The sequence below is a fragment of the Phoenix dactylifera genome, chromosome 16 (genome assembly GCF_051530095.1).
Source record: "Phoenix dactylifera cultivar Ajwa chromosome 16, Ajwa_hap1_PhDact_Kaust_v1.1, whole genome shotgun sequence".
NCBI lineage: Eukaryota > Viridiplantae > Streptophyta > Magnoliopsida > Arecales > Arecaceae > Phoenix > Phoenix dactylifera.
The window spans coordinates 22,272,912-22,292,116 of record NC_143205.1 but is presented as its reverse complement, the minus strand read 5'-3'; the positions used below and the strand labels follow the sequence as shown (position 1 = coordinate 22,292,116).

The 19,205-nt window shown below is 39.5% G+C and overlaps 1 protein-coding gene across 1 annotated transcript; it reads left to right on the top strand.

Annotated features, from left to right (window-relative positions):
• Positions 1-1,121: 1,121 nt before the first annotated feature.
• Positions 1,122-11,656, top strand: LOC103705560 (ABC transporter G family member 28-like). Its single transcript, XM_008789324.5, has 12 exons — positions 1,122-1,143; positions 1,417-1,480; positions 1,576-1,722; positions 1,881-1,915; positions 3,288-3,361; positions 4,800-5,683; positions 6,238-6,534; positions 7,261-7,743; positions 7,906-8,054; positions 10,323-10,612; positions 10,745-10,869; positions 11,500-11,656. The coding sequence occupies exons 1-12, from the start codon at positions 1,137-1,139 to the stop codon at positions 11,654-11,656; spliced, it is 2,712 nt and encodes a 903-aa protein (XP_008787546.2). The 5' UTR covers positions 1,122-1,136.
• Positions 11,657-19,205: the final 7,549 nt, after the last annotated feature.

Here is a 19,205-nt window from a genome sequence, read left to right as displayed (position 1 = left end):
TCCATTCTCCAATTCAACCCCTTGCGATGCAACCAGTGCCCCCCCATTGAAAAGAACTGAGATGCTGACCGCAAGGTCCGGCCAGGGACCGAGATGGACCTCCTGCGCCACTCTCGCCATCCTCGCGACGGTCCTTCTTGGTGGCCCGCACCTCGGGCAATGCCAGGACAGCGACAACGACAGCCCATTCTTGCAGGGTGCATTCTCCAGCTACTTCTTGAACTTCACCAAAGTTTTTGCAAGCGACATCAGCCAGAACCTAGGATACTGCATCAAGGACTCGTATGTCTGTCAGAATCTCTTGATCTGTTGAATGCATAGAATGTTTCTTGATCCAAAATGGTGTTTTTGATCATGAGTTCTTGTTACTCTGTTTCAGTGATAAGGATTGGAACGAGGCGTTCAATTTCTCCAAGGATATGAGTTTTGTGAATAATTGCCTCAGGGAAAGAAATGGTACGAGCTACCGCTCCTTCTCTTTCATGCTTTTTCCTCTTTCCTACATGGTGATTGGATATGATATTATGCTTATGGAAGGGGGAAGAAGAAGAAATGTTCATCGATTACTAACGGATGGATCCCTTGTAAAATGGTGGAAAGGTTTATATTTAAGGACTTCAACATTATAAATATTTGAAAATAAAGGATCATAAGGGTGTAGACAAACAAATGACCAATGTGCTACTTTCTTCCCATACGTTCCAGCTTGATCCTGTACTTCAGCATATTTTTCTGCAATGTATTTGCTTAAATACTTGTTTCTAATAAAATAGGAGAACATTTACCCTGGCTTACAAAATCACCTCCGTGCCTAGCATTCTTATTTTGGACTCAAACTGGAAATGACAGATCTTTCGAGGCGCATATGTACAGCTGCAGATATTAAGTTCTACTTCAGCAGTTTATATGGCGGCAATGATGAGAACAGGGAGCAGAGCAACACAAAAAAGAATTACTTAAAACCCAACAAGAACTGCAACTTGACAACATGGTTGAGTGGATGTGAGCCAGGATGGGCATGCAGTGTTAGCAAGGATGTGAAAGTTAATATGAGAGATACCAAGGTCATGCATCTTAGAAATCTCGACTGCCGTCCATGCTGCGCAGGCTTCTTCTGTCCTCGTGGTCTCACTTGCATGATACGTAAGCATCTAATTCCTTTGTTTCTCTCTTCGAGTGAGGTGTGTCTTCGGGACGAACCAAAACCCAAATCAGATGAATGTTGTTCCGCTAATGATATATGTGAATGAGGATCTACTTTGTTTGGGGCAACAACATTGCATACTGATGAAGTTTTGCTTGTACCAATTACCAAATGGCTTATTTGACCTGGCAAGACCTTTTCCACTTATGTTTTAATTTTATGAGAAGAACTTCTGACCTCCTTCTGTAATTGCTGTTTTTCATGATATGAAGCTTGTCCCTTAGGTGCATACTGCCCGGTTGCAAAACTAAATACAACTACGGGCGTCTGCGAGCCGTAAGTTGACATATTCTTATTTGAGTTCCTTCTGTTTTCAAAAGCATGGCGTGTCTGATTATTTAAGTTCAAAAAAAAATTATAAAAATACGCAGATACACTTACCAAATACCTCCAGGACAGCCAAACCATACCTGCGGTGCCGCAGATACATGGACTGATGTTTTAAGTAATGATGAAATCTTCTGCCCAGCAGGATATTATTGTCCAAGCACTACAAAGAAAATTTCTTGCAGTAGTGGGTATTGTTTCTTTATCCTACCTATCCAGTGGTTTTTAAACTATTTCAAGAGCATCATGTATGATATTGTTGTATTTTCAAGTCAAATCTTGATGATAACCAGCACTTTTGGGGTTTGAAATGGGTATTTACTAATTCACATTATATTCCAATTTGCAGACATTACTGCAGGAAGGGTTCTACTCAAGAATCAAGTAAGTTCCTATCTATTCACCTAGTTGTATGGCCATTTCCTTCTTCTTTTTTCCCCGGTAATATGATGGAGCCATTTCTCAGTTATTGAAGAACATTTTGTTTTGTGTAACCTTCCTAAATCGTTATGATCAGATAAAGAAACCAATCAAAGGTAGAATTTTCTATCACATCTAGGAGTTCTTTGTAAGCATCTGTCCTTTCTGCTTCCTCACTGGTGTCACCTGTCCATTGTGGCATGGCAGTCTGTTCCTATAATTTTTTTTTTTCTTGCTGGCAAGGTTGTGTTTTTCTGAGGTTCCAGCCTTCAAACTGTTCATAGATTAGGCATTTGATGTGTTATCTCATGCTCATATACTAAATGGATGTACTAATCCATAGGTAACCCTTCTAAGGTCATTTCAATTCTGAAGCCCTCTTACCGATATTGTTGCCACAAACATGCACACCCCTTAGTTTATTTCAATAGCTGAAGTGCTAACTAATAGTTATTCTTCCAAGTTGGTTCTCAATGAGCATACAATCATATTACTATATTCATTTTGTTCACCACAATTCCCATATGAAGATTTTTTCCACAATTTCACATCTCTTCCACCTTTGAAGTCACAAATCACTCGGCATATCTTCATGCTCATTAGCAAAAATGGTCTGGTTCACTGCATATCTGACTCCCATATGCAATGTATATTGTTTCATAATTAAATTGCAGTTCATAGTTCTATGTGTGAAAACCCTAGATGTCTTTCATATCTAACAGCGCATTGAAAGAAACTAAAAAACCTTGCTGTGATTTTTTTCTTCTTCTTTTTTTGACAACCTTGCGTTCACCTCAATGTCATCAAGGCCTGCAAAAGGAAGTGGAGTGCCATTGAGCTAGATGCTCACAGCTTTGATTTCCATAAGTGAAAAATGAAGAAACCACTCTGAAGCTTTACACCCTCTGAGTGAATAGAGGATGTGCTCGCCTTTGTGCGACATCAAAAAAGAAGTTGATGGTTAAAAGATAATAAGTATACAAAATCAGAAAAAAAAATGACGCAATTGATGCGATTACTTTGATATTGGTCCTATAAAATCAGCCCTTTTCCTTGCTACAAATATGGATTCATTGCTACAAATATGTATTATTGAAAAAATAGGACATGTTATTTGGATACTTCTCTTCAACTCCAAAGAGCTAAAGCAGTAAATCTAGTCGACGGTATATTTTTTGTGTTTCGTGGGTGAATTTCGTTCAATTGGCAAATTCTCAATTTTCATTTTTTTTTGAAGAAAAAATAATTTGATTGCCTCTGTCTTCTGAGGAGTTGTTTCTATATATGTTTTGTGGTTTTAATTGTAGCTTGATCGAAGTCTATAATGAACTTGCAGGGTGCTTTAAGAAGAGTTCTTGCAAGCCAAATTCTGTAAATCAAGATATTACTATTTTTGGTGCCTTACTAGTGGTAAGCATTCTTTTAGATACCTTCTTTTTCATTTTTAATAAAAAATCAAATCACTATCATGATCAGGTTATCAAGTGCAATTAATTTTTGAGAATTAGTGCACAATTGTGATTATTCAGGATTTTTTGCCCGTTGATATTAGTTTACAATAAGAATGGCATTTGCTTATTTTGGTCCAACACTCGCTCCTTAAGTTTATAATTATGTAAAATTCGACCCCAGACTATCTTAAGTTCTTGTGATGAAAGTACTGGCAACCTTGTTAATAATATGACTCGAACAGAATGATTCTTCACCTATTCATGAATTCTTCAACTTTTTGAGTGTAGATGGATAGCATTTCCTCAGTTTTTTACCCCAATTTTTGTTGATCTAAAAAAGGCTAAAAGGGTGATGGCGGTATAAATTATCTTAACCACACCACAACAACTCTGTTTTCATTGCTATGAAACAGAAAGGTGCAAAACAAGGGGATATCATCAGACAAGTCCCCTTTTGCAATAGCAGGGACAAGCTCTCGACAATAAAAACAAAAGCCAGTTGCATTGACTAGTAGAAATTATCACAAAGACAAGAACACCACCACACATAGAACACCTCAGGGAAGGAATGACAAGAAATCTGCAAGATATCCAAAATATATTAAAAAAACAAAAGTAAAAGGTAAAAACATCCAAACTCGAAAGAAAGTGTGATGATAGCATATTCTTTCTACCATCGAAGTCCCTGAGTCTTCTCTGGCATGAGCCACCTTAGTTAACAAGCATGCCCTCTGATGCTTGCTTGCTCGATAGCTCATATTTTACAAAGTACTTCTATTGTGCTGGAATGGAATCAGAGACCATTAACATATATATGTGCATACTAAGCACAGCATTAATCTTATATGATCTTAAGATCAGCTTTAGTTACCAATCAACTTTACAGCTTGCAAATTCAAAAACTTAAATTACAGTATGACTTAATACATGTTTTTGCCTAAACATAGCATCTTTTTAGGAAACTATGTATCTTGACGACATGGAGGTTTTCTGTTGCTATATTTTTGCCCTTAAGTCTGTAGCCTTCTCATATACCTTAGGAACTTCTGAGAATCCAACATTGTTGTCCAACTATTCCTTCTGCCACTGCTTTAAAATTTTCTTGCATCACCCTTTTCTAAAATAAAATTTACATTCGCTAAGAAAGCAAAGTACCTTGATATCATTACTATCATATACCTACCAGCACATAACTATGCAACTGATAAGATGGCGTCCATATTGTCTGCAGGCATCAAGAATAATCTCCTTTGCAATATATTGCTCGATGCAATAGCACATAATTATTGCGCCATTCTTCTTTGTAGTGCAATATATATTGGAAATAAGCTCCAATGGATATGCACAGTTTGAATCTAAGCCAAGCAATAACTAACTTGTTCTTTTTATTCCTGTAGGTGGCATTGAGTTTAGTTCTATTGATCATATACAATTTCTCTGGTCAAATTCTCACTAATCGTGAAAGAAGACAAGCCAAATCCAGGGAAGCAGCTGCAAGACATGTAAGAGAAACTGCACAAGCTCGTGAGAGGTGGAAAACAGCTAAAGATGTTGCAAAGAAACATGCAATCGGACTGCAGACACAGTTATCTCGTACATTCTCGCGCAAAAAAACTGCTGCACAATCAGGGCCATTAAGGGGTCTTGGTCATGGATCTGATGAGAATACATCAAAATTACCAACAGCATTGCCACCAAAGAACAAGGAACCAAGTAAACTTTCTAAAATGATGCAATCGATTGAAGACAATCCCGAAAGTGATGAAGGCTTCAATCTGGAGATCGGAGATAAAAACTTGAAAAGGAATATGCCTAAAGGAAAACAGATGCATACTCGTAGTCAAATATTCAAGTATGCATATGGCCAAATTGAGAAGGAAAAGGCCATGCAGCAACAAAATAAGAACTTGACCTTCTCAGGAGTGATTTCTATGGCCACTGACACTGAGGTTAGAACAAGGCCTGTAATTGAGGTTGCCTTCAAGGACCTAACTTTAACTCTCAAAGGGAGTAAGAAAAAACTACTGAGGTGTGTGACAGGAAAACTTATGCCTGGCCGTGTAACTGCAGTCATGGGTCCATCTGGGGCTGGGAAGACCACATTTCTAAGTGCTCTAGCTGGAAAGGCAACTGGATGTTCTGTGACAGGTTTAGTGCTCATAAATGGAAAGGTAGAACCTATTCGTTCATATAAGAGGATCATAGGATTTGTACCACAAGATGACATTGTTCATGGAAACTTGACAGTAGAGGAGAATCTTTGGTTCAGTGCAAGGTGCAGGTACGAAAATGAGTCCTATCTTTCTTCATGCACTTTCCGTTTCCAGTTTTCCTTGTAAGTAAGCTGCTTGCTCTTTGCTCATGCGAGGAAAATACCTTTACAACAGATTCACCCTAGTCTAGGTCCGATTCAAGTAGCCAGAAGCAAAAATTTGTTTCACAAGTTCACCCTCTAAATGAAATCAACTACAATTCTAGTTTGTCTTGAAATCATGGATTAGCAGTGCACAAGAAAAAGGGTGAAAATTTGTATGCTTTCCTTGGTTGACTACTCCACGTACATGAATCTATATTGTATCATATCACGTAATTGCATAATATTTATACTACGCATATAGTATTTTTTTCCGAACTTTCCCATTGCATTCATTCTATTTTTTTTTTGATGTCTGTTGGAAGGACACAGTCTATTTTTTGTGCTGCGAATTGACTGTCTACCGTTTAAGATATCACATTCTCTTCGTATTCTCTGGATCTCCTTTATTTGTTGGAGCTTTTATATATCCCTACCTTCACCATTATGTTACCTCTATCTATCCCTTGTTTGTCTTGCAGGCTTTCAGCAGACATGTCCAAAGCCGACAAAGTTCTAGTTGTAGAAAGAGTTATCGAGTCTTTAGGGTTACAAGCAGTACGGGATTCATTAGTTGGCACCGTAGAGAAACGTGGAATCTCTGGAGGACAGAGGAAACGAGTAAATGTTGGTCTAGAAATGGTTATGGAACCCTCTTTGTTGATCTTGGATGAACCTACATCTGGTTTGGACAGTTCTTCATCTCATCTGCTACTTCGAGCTCTTCGTCGTGAGGCTCTTGAAGGGGTAAACATCTGCATGGTGGTTCACCAACCCAGGTTGTTTCAATATTCATGAGATTCTGGATCTCTCTCTCTCTCTCTCTCTCTCTCTCTCTGTTTTGAAATATGGTCTTTTTCTGATTCCATTTATCTTCAAATATGATGACATCCTCATACATATTTTCAATAGTTGTAACATGAAGTCATCTAGGGTAGATAGCATATAAGAAAATACTAGTCTATATGACTAGGAAGTGGACTTCCTTCCTGCAAAGACGTAGCCAATATGTAAGTTGTATGAATGATGTGGCAGTATAAATTTTAGATTAATGCGATAGCATTTTCTAGACATGCACATAAGTTGCTTACTTATTAGATGTTGAGATCACTTTGTAGTGGCAATTTTCTTCGGCATCAACATGCATAAATTACTAAATATTAGCATTACTCTTATAATTTCTGACAGGCCTCCATCTGCCAGTTGAACTGACGATCTCCCCCTTGTTGACCCAGTCTGCTGTTAACTGCAGCAGCTGAATTTTGCAAGTTTAACCTGCGAAAAGAAAGAACTTTAGAATCTCTATTGTCTTGCAGGATAACTCTCATGCAACTAAAATGGTTCTTGACAGATTATAATGCTAAACCATAAATGCATGATTTTTCTTTTCTTGCTTTTCTGAAAAAACATCTAAAGAATTATTGAGATCTTATTGCTCCTAGTGATATACACTGAATGTATGTCATCATTCTCGGTCACTAATGGTGAATATTTTTCTGCTTCAGTTATACCTTGTACAAGATGTTCGACGATTTGATACTTCTAGCAAAGGGAGGTCTTACTGTGTATCATGGGTCAGTGAAGAAAGTTGAGGAGTACTTTTCGAGCCTTGGGATCAATGTCCCTGAGCGTATGAATCCTCCGGATTACTACATCGACATCTTAGAGGGTATAGTGAAGCCAAACACGAGTACAGCAATAAACTATAAAGAGCTGCCCCTCCGATGGATGCTTCACAATGGTTATGATGTACCACGAGATATGCTACAGAATGCTTCTGACCTTGACTCATCAGTAAGGGGAGGTGAAACAAATGCTGCTGGGGCTGGATCTGATGGACAGTCTATTGCTGGAGAAGTATGGGATAATGTAAAGGATATTGTAGGGCAGAAGCGAGATGAATATGAGTACAATTTCTCGAAATCCAAAGACTTATCTAATCGCAGAACTCCTGGTGTGCTCCAGCAGTATAAGTATTTTTTGGGAAGGTAAGTTTTGCAGCTCAGCTTTCTCAACCTGTTGATTTCACTTCTATAGTCTCTGTGAAAGCAACTTGCACATTCAGAATGTTAGAGAGCTTGGGTCTCATGTTTTGCTGAATCATCCTTTTAATGTTTGGAGCTCTTTTTTTTCTTTTTTTTCATGTTCAGGGTTGGTAAGCAACGCCTTCGAGAAGCTAGAATACAGGGAGTTGATTTTCTTATTCTGTGTCTTGCTGGAGTTTGCTTAGGAACACTTGCTAAATTGAGCGACGAGACATTTGGGTCACTTGGTTACACCTACACAGTAATTGCCGTCTGTAAGTTGGAGATCTTACCATACTAACTTATCCTTCCACAGTTAATCCTTTACTAGAAACCATTATGATTGCTCTGTAACACTCATAATATTAGTTAAAACTCCTAACCGGTGGCAGTAATTTACATGCCACATGACAGAGATGGGCCAAAATCATTATATGCACTATTGTAACTGTTGTAAGGATGAAATATAAAACCAAGTAAGTGACAAGAATGTCATGCAATTATAGCTCAAGTGCTTATTTGCAAGCTTTATTCTAAATTAAATGGCAACTAGTTGAAAGTTTCAAAAATTCATGACGTCCCAAGGTAATCAAAGATTTCAGCAAGCTTAATAGATTCCAGTAATGCTGATTTCCTTATGCAAGGCAGGGTTCTGTTTTTGTATCAATATGAAAACTTCAAATTGATGATGGAAGGAGTTATTTATTTTGAAGTGCGTTCATGCATATATGCATGTATTTTTGAGTGTATACCTAGGAGTGACATGCATGCAAGTCGTAGATTTTTAGCAACATGAATAATCATTTTTTTTTTTGTTTTCATTTATACAACCTGTACGTAGCCTGCATAATGTTAATGTCTGCATTTGCACTAATATGCACTAAAACGAACATTATTCATGCTACTAACAGTGTTGATGCTTGGAGGTATGCACTTGCTAAAACAAATAGTTGGAAAAGGGCCTGATGATTATGATGGTTATGTAGGGCTGAAAACGGATCAGATATGGATCGGATATTGATATATCCATATTTGTATCCATATTTTTGAACAAATACGGATGCGGATACGAATATTAAATGGGTATCAAAATTAATATCCACATTTGTTCTAAATAGATACGGATACGAATCGGATATTAAACATATTCATGTTTGTTATAAATGGACATAGATATGAATCAGATATTAAATATATCTATATTTTCTATCCGAATACGGATATAAATCGGATACTTTCTAGATATTAATCAAATTTAGGCAAAATTCAATAATAAAAACTAGCAACAAAGACATGATCATAAAGAAAAAATTCAATTAAAAAATATAATTTTAACAAATATTTGTCAATAATAAAAACTAATAATTTCATAAAGAATATACCGCTTAAGGTTGCTCGTCCCGAAGTAGATAGGATATATGGTGCCTCCATGGCATTTCACAGTTGTCATCGGTTATAATCGCCAGGTGGAAACTAGAAAATGGACGGAACCTTCAAAACCCTAGTTGCTTGAAGACAACGAAGAGAAAAGAGAGACAAAACGGATGAATGAGCTAGAGGTTTGAGCCTTACAGGGGTGTGGGGTGATTTAAAGAATTTTATTCAAATCCGGTATTTGTTTTCGGGTTACTGTCTTTAAGTAACCGTCATCCGATATCTAGGTTTTTTTTAGTTTAAAATTGGTTAATCACTTAATTGATTCCCTGATTTAACTCAACTTAAACTTCTTTTTTTCACTTACTCTTGTCATTCGGATATCCGAATCCAAATCCAAATCTGAAAAAAATCAGGTGTATCCACATTCGCATCCGTATCCTGGAGAGTTTTGAACTGACTATCTGAATCCGTATCCGAATCCGATCGGACCAAAAAAATAGTATCTAAATCCGATTTGAATCAAATATGAAAACAGATACGATTGAATATAATTTGACCCGTTTTCAGTCCTATTGTTATAGTGTGTAGCAATGCATATAACCAAACCAAAGACGGCATGGGGAGAAGATAGTCCATTGAAATTATAATATGATTTCGACATTTGAAATGTGAGAATTAATTATATTCACATCTAGACAAGGCACAAAATAATATATGTGCTTGCTAAACTTATTCCAATAAATTTCACAGCAAGAGGAATATGTAAGTTGCAGTTTTCTTCATTAAGAACTAGTTTTTATTGTATCCAGCACAGTACTCAGACTCTACTATATACTGCATCTCAGAAGACCTTGTGTTTGCCTTCCTTGCTAGCCAATTCTGGATTTCAAATCTAACAGGATTCAGGCTCTCAATAAACTCTTGGTTACCTTAAATGTTTTTCTAGTGTCGTCTAATATCAAACTGAGAATTTGATCTGTTTTCTTCTCAATCTCTTCTTGCTTTTGATATATGTGGAAGACACAACAAGCACATGTCTATTTTTTTTCTTTTTTGACATAAGGGAGGCATTGCCGCCCATTTTATTATAAAACTACATAACAGTTACATTTATAGATCACAGTCTATATTTGTCTCCTTAGTTGAAACTATTTGTTGAATTGCAGCTCTCTTGTGTAAGATCGGAGCTTTGAGATCGTTTTCACTTGAAAAGTTGCAGTATTGGAGGGAGAGAGCATCTGGCATGAGCTCGCTGGCTTATTTTCTAGCAAGAGATACCATTGACCATTTTAATACAATAATCAAGCCAATAGTTTATCTTTCTATGTTCTATTTCTTTAACAATCCCAGGTCATCAATTCTGGACAACTACGTCATCTTGGTCGCACTTGTTTACTGTGTGACTGGTATCGGTTATACTTTTGCTATCTTCTTCCAACCAGGGACTGCCCAACTGGTGCGTATAGTTTCAGAGATCATTGCCTTCTTTTCTTAATTTATCATTACACAACAGACCTTATTCCATCAAAATGGAGTTGGCCATATTTATCTTTCTTTTGCTAATTTTAAGCTATTATTTTCCATTCAGTGGTCTGCATTGCTTCCCGTTGTTTTAACTCTCATAGCAACTCAGGAGAAAGTTTCAAAAGTCATATCTAACTTATGCTACACAAAGTGGGCACTTGAAGCATTCGTGATTGCAAATGCTGAAAGGTGTGGTTCACTAGCCATCTCCTCTTCTAAGTTACCATGCACTCAAATTTACTGGAATTCACAGTCTTGATACAATGCTTAATTTAGTATTGTTTTCCTATATACCTACGAGGACTCAATTTGCACCATAAAAATTCTTAGCAGCAGCAATTGGAGGAAAAAAAAAAAGAAGAAGAAAAGGACGACGACAACAACAACAAGAATACCTCTCAAGAGTTCCTTGTAACATGACAAAAAGGATCAATACATCCATCATTAAACATATTTTTATTGCAGATATCTAAATGCATTCACTCTTGAGTACTTTCATAACTCTCTTATTGATCTATCAGCAAATCTTACTAGCATTAGCATAGGTTTGACCTTGTGATCATGCTCAAGCATCAAATCATAGGCTATGAGGTAAAGGAGTCTTTTCCTTCTTCAGCTTAAAGTAATGAATTTTCAGGAGCAAGCCAGCAAGGGCATTTGAACTGTAGGATGCCATATACATGCACATGGACGTTGATTACTGATGCAGACCTACTCATATTTTCTTTCCTTTAATTAAATATTGTGCAAAAATGTCATCTTGCTTTGTGCTAAGCAATTATGTATGCTTGATATTTTGCTCTTGCATTCATTCTGCAGGTATTCTGGAGTCTGGCTAATTACTCGGTGCGGTTCAGTTGTGCAATATGGATATGACATTGGTGACTGGAATCTTTGTTTATTTGTTCTCGTTGTTAATGGTATAGTTTTCCGCTGCATTGCCTTCTTTTGTCTGATGACCTTCCAAAAGAATTGAGGCTCAGAAAATTTACATTTTCTCTCATTGTACTTGTGTACAAAAGCTAAAATCAGTTTTGATATGCTTTTACTGTAATAGGGAATGTAAAAAGAACAGCAGTTATTAATTAGATTAAATCTTACAAGCACCAATATCAGGATGTGTTTTAGATGTGAGGGAATTTTGTGGGTTATCGGAGCTTTCTCAAGAATCAACATTTACCTGTGTTGTAGCAAATGATGCTAATTTGAATTTCACAGGACATTTGGTCATAGAAGAGATGGAAATTATTTCATTCCCTTCTCGTTGAATAAGATCGATACTTTTTGCTTTTTATTAAAATTACTGTAGTATTACGTAGGAGAACCACCATGGTTCAAAAAAACTTAAAAGGAACAAAAGGTTCATCTTTTGGTTACATTAGACCTACAATGCCGAGCATGATATGCCAGTCAAACAGTTGGACTACTCATTTTGTATGTGCATGTTAACATCAGCAAGAAGCATATTTCAAATTGGGACTGGTTCTTTAAAGTCTGCTTTTTGACGAGTTCCTCGCAGAAAGTCGAGTCCAAAAATCAAAAGTCTCTTCAAATAATTATCCTCCATCCAAATTATCTTGTGGTTATCTTTTTTGATTCATCATCACCATGTTTTAAAGACCTCATTTTAAACTATCTAAAACCATTATTTGCTCCTTATCTTCTGTTGGTGTCCCTCTCTGTATAATATACTTGGATATCTATCCCTTTTAGTTTTACAATGCAATGAAAACATCATCATCTATAGTGTATATATCTTATGTTTCTGCACCTACCCCACCATCTAGAAGTATAATTTTATACGGAATGTTCTGATTTTTTATTTGGCTCAACTGTATTAGAAGAATATGGGATAACACTTGAAAGGTCCATCTCTACTTCAACCACTCCAATCCTATGAGAGCATATTCCTACCTCAGGACTCTCCATATAGCTGCTCTTGTTTTCACAAAGTCTTATTCTTTCTCTTAGTAACCTTCTTCATCCAATCCTATTTAAAATTATCCTTCTCTATTTCATTATTTGATACTAGATTTATTTTCACAAGCTCAAAGGCCCTCTCTGCTACTCAAAATGTATGAAATATAAATTGCACATGCAACCGATTTATAAGAATCCTACAATCTTTCATCAAAGTTTATAAGAGACAGTGCATGGCAACACCTGTAATGCATATCAAACTGAATTCAGCAGCCTAGCAGCAAGCAAGCAATCAGAAAAACAACCAGGCATTAAGCAGCAAAAAATGCCGGTAAGAAGTGATAATTATCCAGGTATTATCCTCTTAAAGTAGCAAAAAATCAGCCTAGGGACTACAAGAATTGGTGCAACTGGAGGGCTGTAAGACATGAATATATACTGGGTCCTTTTTATATAAGTTTTTTTGCTTCTACCTGTTTCTGGGTTTCTGTCAGAATTATCTCGAGGAAGAAACACAATAGTTGAGAACTTCGCGCATTAGCATGTTTAAGGTCCAACCAGCTCTGGTGTCCATGACTTCGCAAATGCCAACAAGCACCAACAGCCAACCATCCTTAGTTTTCCTCTTCTTTCAAAATTTGCTTCGAGCCAGATTCTCTAAAGTAAGATTCAGGGTGGTCCAAACTGAACCTTTCCTCACCTTCCCTCCTCATGCTGCTAACACATCTTCCAAGCTCCCAGGTTCCCCAAACCAACCAATTCGATCTGCAATGAGATGGAGATCATTAATTGCACCCTCCAAAGCGAGCCACCACCACCACTCCCATTTCATATGATGCATCGCAGAGTGCCTTCGCAGATGCGGTCTCACAACCCTTGCATGTAAAGATCATGGCAAATTCGTGTCTCTTGGATGCTTTTTGAGCTAGAAGAGGCTGTGTGCTTCTCGTTGGACTCCATGTCAAAAGGGCTAATTTTAAGTTAGAGAAGGCTGTATACTTCATGTTGGACTCCTTGACTCCTTTTCGATAGGGCTAAGACTTTCATCCAAGTCAGAGGCCTGTTTTGAATCATTCTAGCAAGATTGCAACTTCACCGAATATATCAATTGATTCTGTCTTTGTTTGGACAGATCTTACGCCTATTGCTACATAGGAAGACCAAGCAAGCCCTGCAATAACAGCAAGTTTTGTGTTTTTGGCTTCAAGTCATATGCGTACCCATCGATCTAATTCTTGTTGGAATTAAGCCTAAATCCTCCTCAACTCCAGTTCCATCCACGAAAGCCATAATTTTGAATGATACGGGCAAGCAAAAAAAAAAAATCCAAGGTGATGAAAAACTGAAAATCTACAAGAAACCTGAACATAAAGCAATGAATTTCTCAAAATAAAATGCTTTTGTTCTAGCATTCTTATAATTGTTCACGAATCCACCAAAGAACTTGTTTTTCGAATCAAAAAGGGACCCCAAATTTCCAGTCACAATATATCTTTAATAGAGAAGAAGGATCTCCAGGAATAGAGCAAGAAAGGAAGGCAGGTCGCCGACGATAGCAGTACCTTCGAAAACGAGGGGCTGGGGGACGATCTCGGCAGAGAAGAGATGCATGCTGCCTCTGGAGGAGGCGAGCCCTCGCCGGAGTTCCCAAGGAAGGAGCTACAGCTCCGACCGAACCCTGGGCCCCTCTTTGCTTCACGCCGATGAACCAGAGTCGGAGGACACGTGGCTTCTTGGTCGCGTCCTTGGAGGTAATAGAGGCATGGGATTCGTCACCACAATGTCAGACCAGCGGCGGCAGGGGATTGGTGGGTCTTTGATACATCTATCGTGTGCGCTAAGCTTAGAGCTTCATGGAAGCATATTTTCTATGCAAAATAGATGCTGGGTGTGGATTGCCTCCTTCTCAAAAAAAAAAATTTGGACGGATTCAGGGTCGGAAGTGTGTTGCTGGGGACCTTCCTAAATATATGAAAATGAATAAATATCTTTATAAAATTATTATTTACATATATGCCCTTCTATTTTTTTTTTACTTTTACCATTAGGGTATTTCGGTCATTCATATTTTAAACCTCTCATTTCTTAACGACATTATATAACATGAGTATACATACAAAAAAAAAGGAAAAGTATATATATATATATATATATATATATATATATATAAAGTGTTTTATGAGGATATACAAGTAAATAGTAATTTGCGAGGATATTTATGCAAATTCGAATACAAGGAGGGTATGTATGCAAAAAAATCTGTAACATATCCAGCGAAAAAAGAAAGAAAGAGAGAAAGAAAGAATAATCTATGTATCTATAGCCCTTATGTCATTGGATGCGTCATAAATATAATCCTAGATCAAACAATAGCGACATATTTATCTTTACTCTAAATCTCTAATCCTTGACATAGTTTATTCAGATGTGCTCTTCAAAAGGCTCCCACAGATGGCACTCCACCCAAACCCATTCAGGTCTTACTGAAGACTTGACTCTAACTAGCTATCTCACTTGACGCCAATGAAGACGGTTCTCAGTTATTCTCAGATTGGCCAGAATTTTATAACAAGATTCTCTCCAGTCTAATTCCAAATGATGACGGATGTTGCCTTGGACTGATCCATTCATATGAAGCAGCTCAGAGACAAGATTTGGTGGTCCTATAACCGTGAAAATATACCCTCTGTCACTTTTGTTTAGGGCCAATTAAAAAATACCTCGTACCAATTCCAACCCAAAGCAAATGATCATAGCTAAACTAACAAGTCTAATAAATCTACTGCCTACACTCCGTCAATAATAAGTTGAGAAGTCCTGGTCATGAAAACAAATGCAAGGAATGAAGAGCTTCGAGAATAATCTAACTTGGATGATCATAAAAATGAGAAATTATATCCTACACCATATACACCAACATGATCATGCACCATTCAAATCATCTTGTCTCGTTTCTTTGGGCCAATCATCGAGACGAACGCATGATGAATGAGATCCACAAGAATGAAATGAGGTGAATGGCATGGTACATGCAATGTAGGGCATAATGTCTCCATAAAAACAAACAAATTCCCTCAAAGTCGCCTGACTTCATTGCTTTGCTCTAATTCCGTCAACCATCCATAAAGGTAAGCAAGTCTCCACATGTATTATGTCATGGATGTTGATGAACATAAATACATGGCAGGCCGTCCTCTCAATCTGGTCAGCAGCAGTTTCTCATGCGAGGCCAAAGAGAGGCAGAAATAAGCCAACTATCTTAACTTTTAAATCCGTCGGAAATAAAGTTACCACCAAACTATACCAGGATGCTAACAGTGCGGTTGATTGGGTTGCTTCTCAAATTGTCCATCACTCTAATGGTGTCATATGAAACTCGATCTCTGTAACCCTTATAGAATTATAGAATATTTTACCAAAAAGAAGAAGAAGAAGTTACCACCAAACTCTAGCTCGGATAATACTATCCTCCGCTGCATAAGCATGGGATTGGAGTTGGCTAGTGGAGAGGGCGGAGTTAGATCCCCCCATTCTGTAACTAAAGAAAAAGTAATGACGTACTCTGGTCACATTTGAATTCTAAATGTAAGTGGGTTTGAGGAGCTTTTGAACTGAGGACAATCTTAATGGTAGGTAGAATCACACATCAATATTACAAGCATGGTTATGGAGAAAGATCTATCACTTGTCAATAAAATATTCGCATGCTAGAAAATCAAATATCATGAATGAAAATTCTTCTCATTGCATTTGACCCGTGCATCTTACGTTGAGCTTACCTCCCCCGCCTGCCTAACATTAATACATGATTGAATTTGAAAGAGACCTACCAAGACTCGTTTTATTCGCAGAAAGAATTTCTCTTTACTGATATATTTTTTCTAAAAAGTTGATATCTAAAAAAATAATTTTTGTATATTTAGTTGACCATACAAAGATAGTATATTTTAGAGTGACTTCTATTTAGTTGAGCATCTATTTTTCTAAAAAAATATGTAAAATATCTATTATGCCCTTAATAAAGAGAAAAATCTTATCCCATTCTATGTAAAAGTTTAAGGGCATTTCTGGATTGACAATATTATATAGCATGTCGGAATGATAATATCGTCAAGATCCATCTTGTGTTAACCGGTTAGCGAAAAATAATCTTACTGAATTACTATTGAATAGAATTAATGATTTGGTAATATATGATATGTTTAACAAAATTGTGGTGATATATGACATGTATCTCGAGAGTTATTGATATACATATAATTGAGTTGCTATATGATTAAATCTTGATGTGTATGCTGATATGGTTTATGTTGCTGGAAATTGGACCTGGGGGCGGCCGCGAACCGAGGAGGAGGAGGAGCTCCGGCGAACACTGGCGGACGGCGATCCGTCGGCGGGCGGCGTTCTCCGTCTGGGTGCCTGCAGAAAAGCCGGTGGCCGGGCTTTTCCGGCGCCGGCCCTCCGATGCCTAAGTCAGAGGGGGGCTTAATTTTGGAGAAGGAGAGGGACTGTATTTCCAAGTCCGAAGCCTCCCTTGGGAGGAAGAAGCCTCCTTTCTTTTAGAGGGAGAAGCTCCCCTTTTATAGGGAGAGTGGCAGGGTTACCTGTGATGTGACTGGGCGAATTAATGGGTTACCGTCATGATTGGACGTGGGCATGGAAGTAATGAGTTGCCGTGGATGGCCAGTTCCCATCATGGGAGGAGATGGCGTGCAGCCAGAGCTTGCTTGAGGCGCACAGTGCAGTACATTCTTGGGAATGATGAGGCGTTGACAGTCGTAGTAGAGTATGGTTCCTGATTAATATGTCGTGGCATGGCCGGCAAGTAAAACATGGTGCGGTAAGGCTGCTGCAGGGCATGGCCGCAGCATATAGATGACGAGGCCGGCCTTCTGAGGTCAGCTCAGCCTTCTGGTCTCGTCCTGCTGGTCTTAGCCTGCTGTGCTCGGCCTTCTGTGCTCGGCCTTCTGGTCTCGGCCTGCCGTGGTCGGCCTTCTGTGCTCGGCCTGCTATGCTCGGCCTTCTGAGCTCGGCAGCCTTCGGAGCTCGGCCTTCTGGTCTTAGCCTTCTGTGCTCGGCCTTCTGTGCTCGGCCTTCTATGCTCGGCCTGCTGTGCTCGGCCTTCTGAGCTCGGCCTTCGGTGCTCGGCCTGCTGTGCTCGGCCTTTTGTGCTCGGCTCGGCCTATGAGCTCAAGCAATTAGATGAGCTCGAGAGCGGAAGAGCCCGATCACTTAGATGAGCTTGAGAGCGGAAGAGCCCGATCACTTGGATGAGCTCGAGAGCAGAAGAGCCCGAGCACTTAGATGAGCTTGCATAAGCTCGGCGTGGATGAGCTCGATCTTGCTGACGGATTTGGGTGCTATAATTGCATTTGTGGGGTGGTCCATTTTTCCACCAACACTACCCCCCGACTTCCGAGTTCGAGCTGCTTTTTGGCTCGGACGAAGGAAGTAGTCCAGTCGTCGATCATCCTGTAATATAGCCAAATATGTATAGAGATGTACGTGCCAAGTAGGGTGTACCTCTCATGCAGTTGGAGTTAAGTGCTCCAGGTTGCCTCAGCGGCCTTCTTTGGCCTTGTCTGTTGGCGATCAAGCCGAAATCGAGCCGAGCTCGATAGTCGATGGAGATCGAGCCGAGCTCGATTAGTCGATGGAGATCGAGCCGAGCTCGATTAGTCGATGGAGATCGAGCCGAGCTCGAATAGTCGATGGAGATCGAGCCGAGCTCGATTAGTCGATGGAGATCGAGCCGAGCTCGATAGCCGATGGAGATCGAGCCGAGCTCGATAGTTGATGTAGCATGACGTTAATCCTTTAACTGGGGGATCCGAGCTTGGTCGGGAATCCGATCTTGGAGACATACGGGAGATGGACTTCATTCGTTGGCAATCGTGCGCCCTTATTCGGAGCGGGGCGACGTTGGAGATAGAGATACCCGTAGGTCGTTTTTTGAATTCTCCGACCTGAAAATAGATAAAATATTGAAATTATTTGAAGCCAAAGTGGCGTCCTGTACCTTTTGGAGATATTTTGATGGCTCTCGAGCTTCGAAGTCCCTCAGGACTTGGCTCAGCACCGGCCTTCTTTGGCTCGATTTTCTGAGAGGGGTGTTCTGCGCTCGGGCTTCTGAGCTCGGGCTTATGAGCTCAGCAGCCTTCTGGTCTCGGCCTTCTGAGCTCGGCCTGCATGAGCTCGGCCTGGATGAGACTGCTGCAGGTCGTGGCTGCAGCATGTGGATGACGAGCTCGGCCTTCTGAGCTCGGCTCGGCCTGCATGAGCTCGGCCTGGATGAGACTGCTGCAGGTCGTGGCTGCAGCATGTGGATGACAAGCTCGGCCTTCTGAGCTCGGCTCGGCCTGCATGAGCTCGGCCTGGATGAGACTGCTGTAGGTCGTGGCTGCAGCATGTGGATGACGAGCTCGGCCTTCTGAGCTCGGCTCGGCCTGCATGAGTTCGGCCTGGATGAGACTGCTGCAGGTCGTGGCTGCAGCATGTGGATGACAAGCTCGGCCTTCTGAGCTCGGCTCGGCCTGCATGAGCTTGGCCTGGATGAGCTCGGCAGCCCTCTGTGCACGGCTGGGGCTTCGGTGATGGCGACGCTC

Coding starts and splice junctions, on each gene's coding strand:
- LOC103705560 (XM_008789324.5), top strand. Junction 1,723..1,880: donor AAAATTTCTTGCAGTAGTGG/GTATTGTTTCTT, acceptor TCCAATTTGCAG/ACATTACTGCAGGAAGGGTT. Junction 8,055..10,322: donor CTACACAGTAATTGCCGTCT/GTAAGTTGGAGA, acceptor GTTGAATTGCAG/CTCTCTTGTGTAAGATCGGA.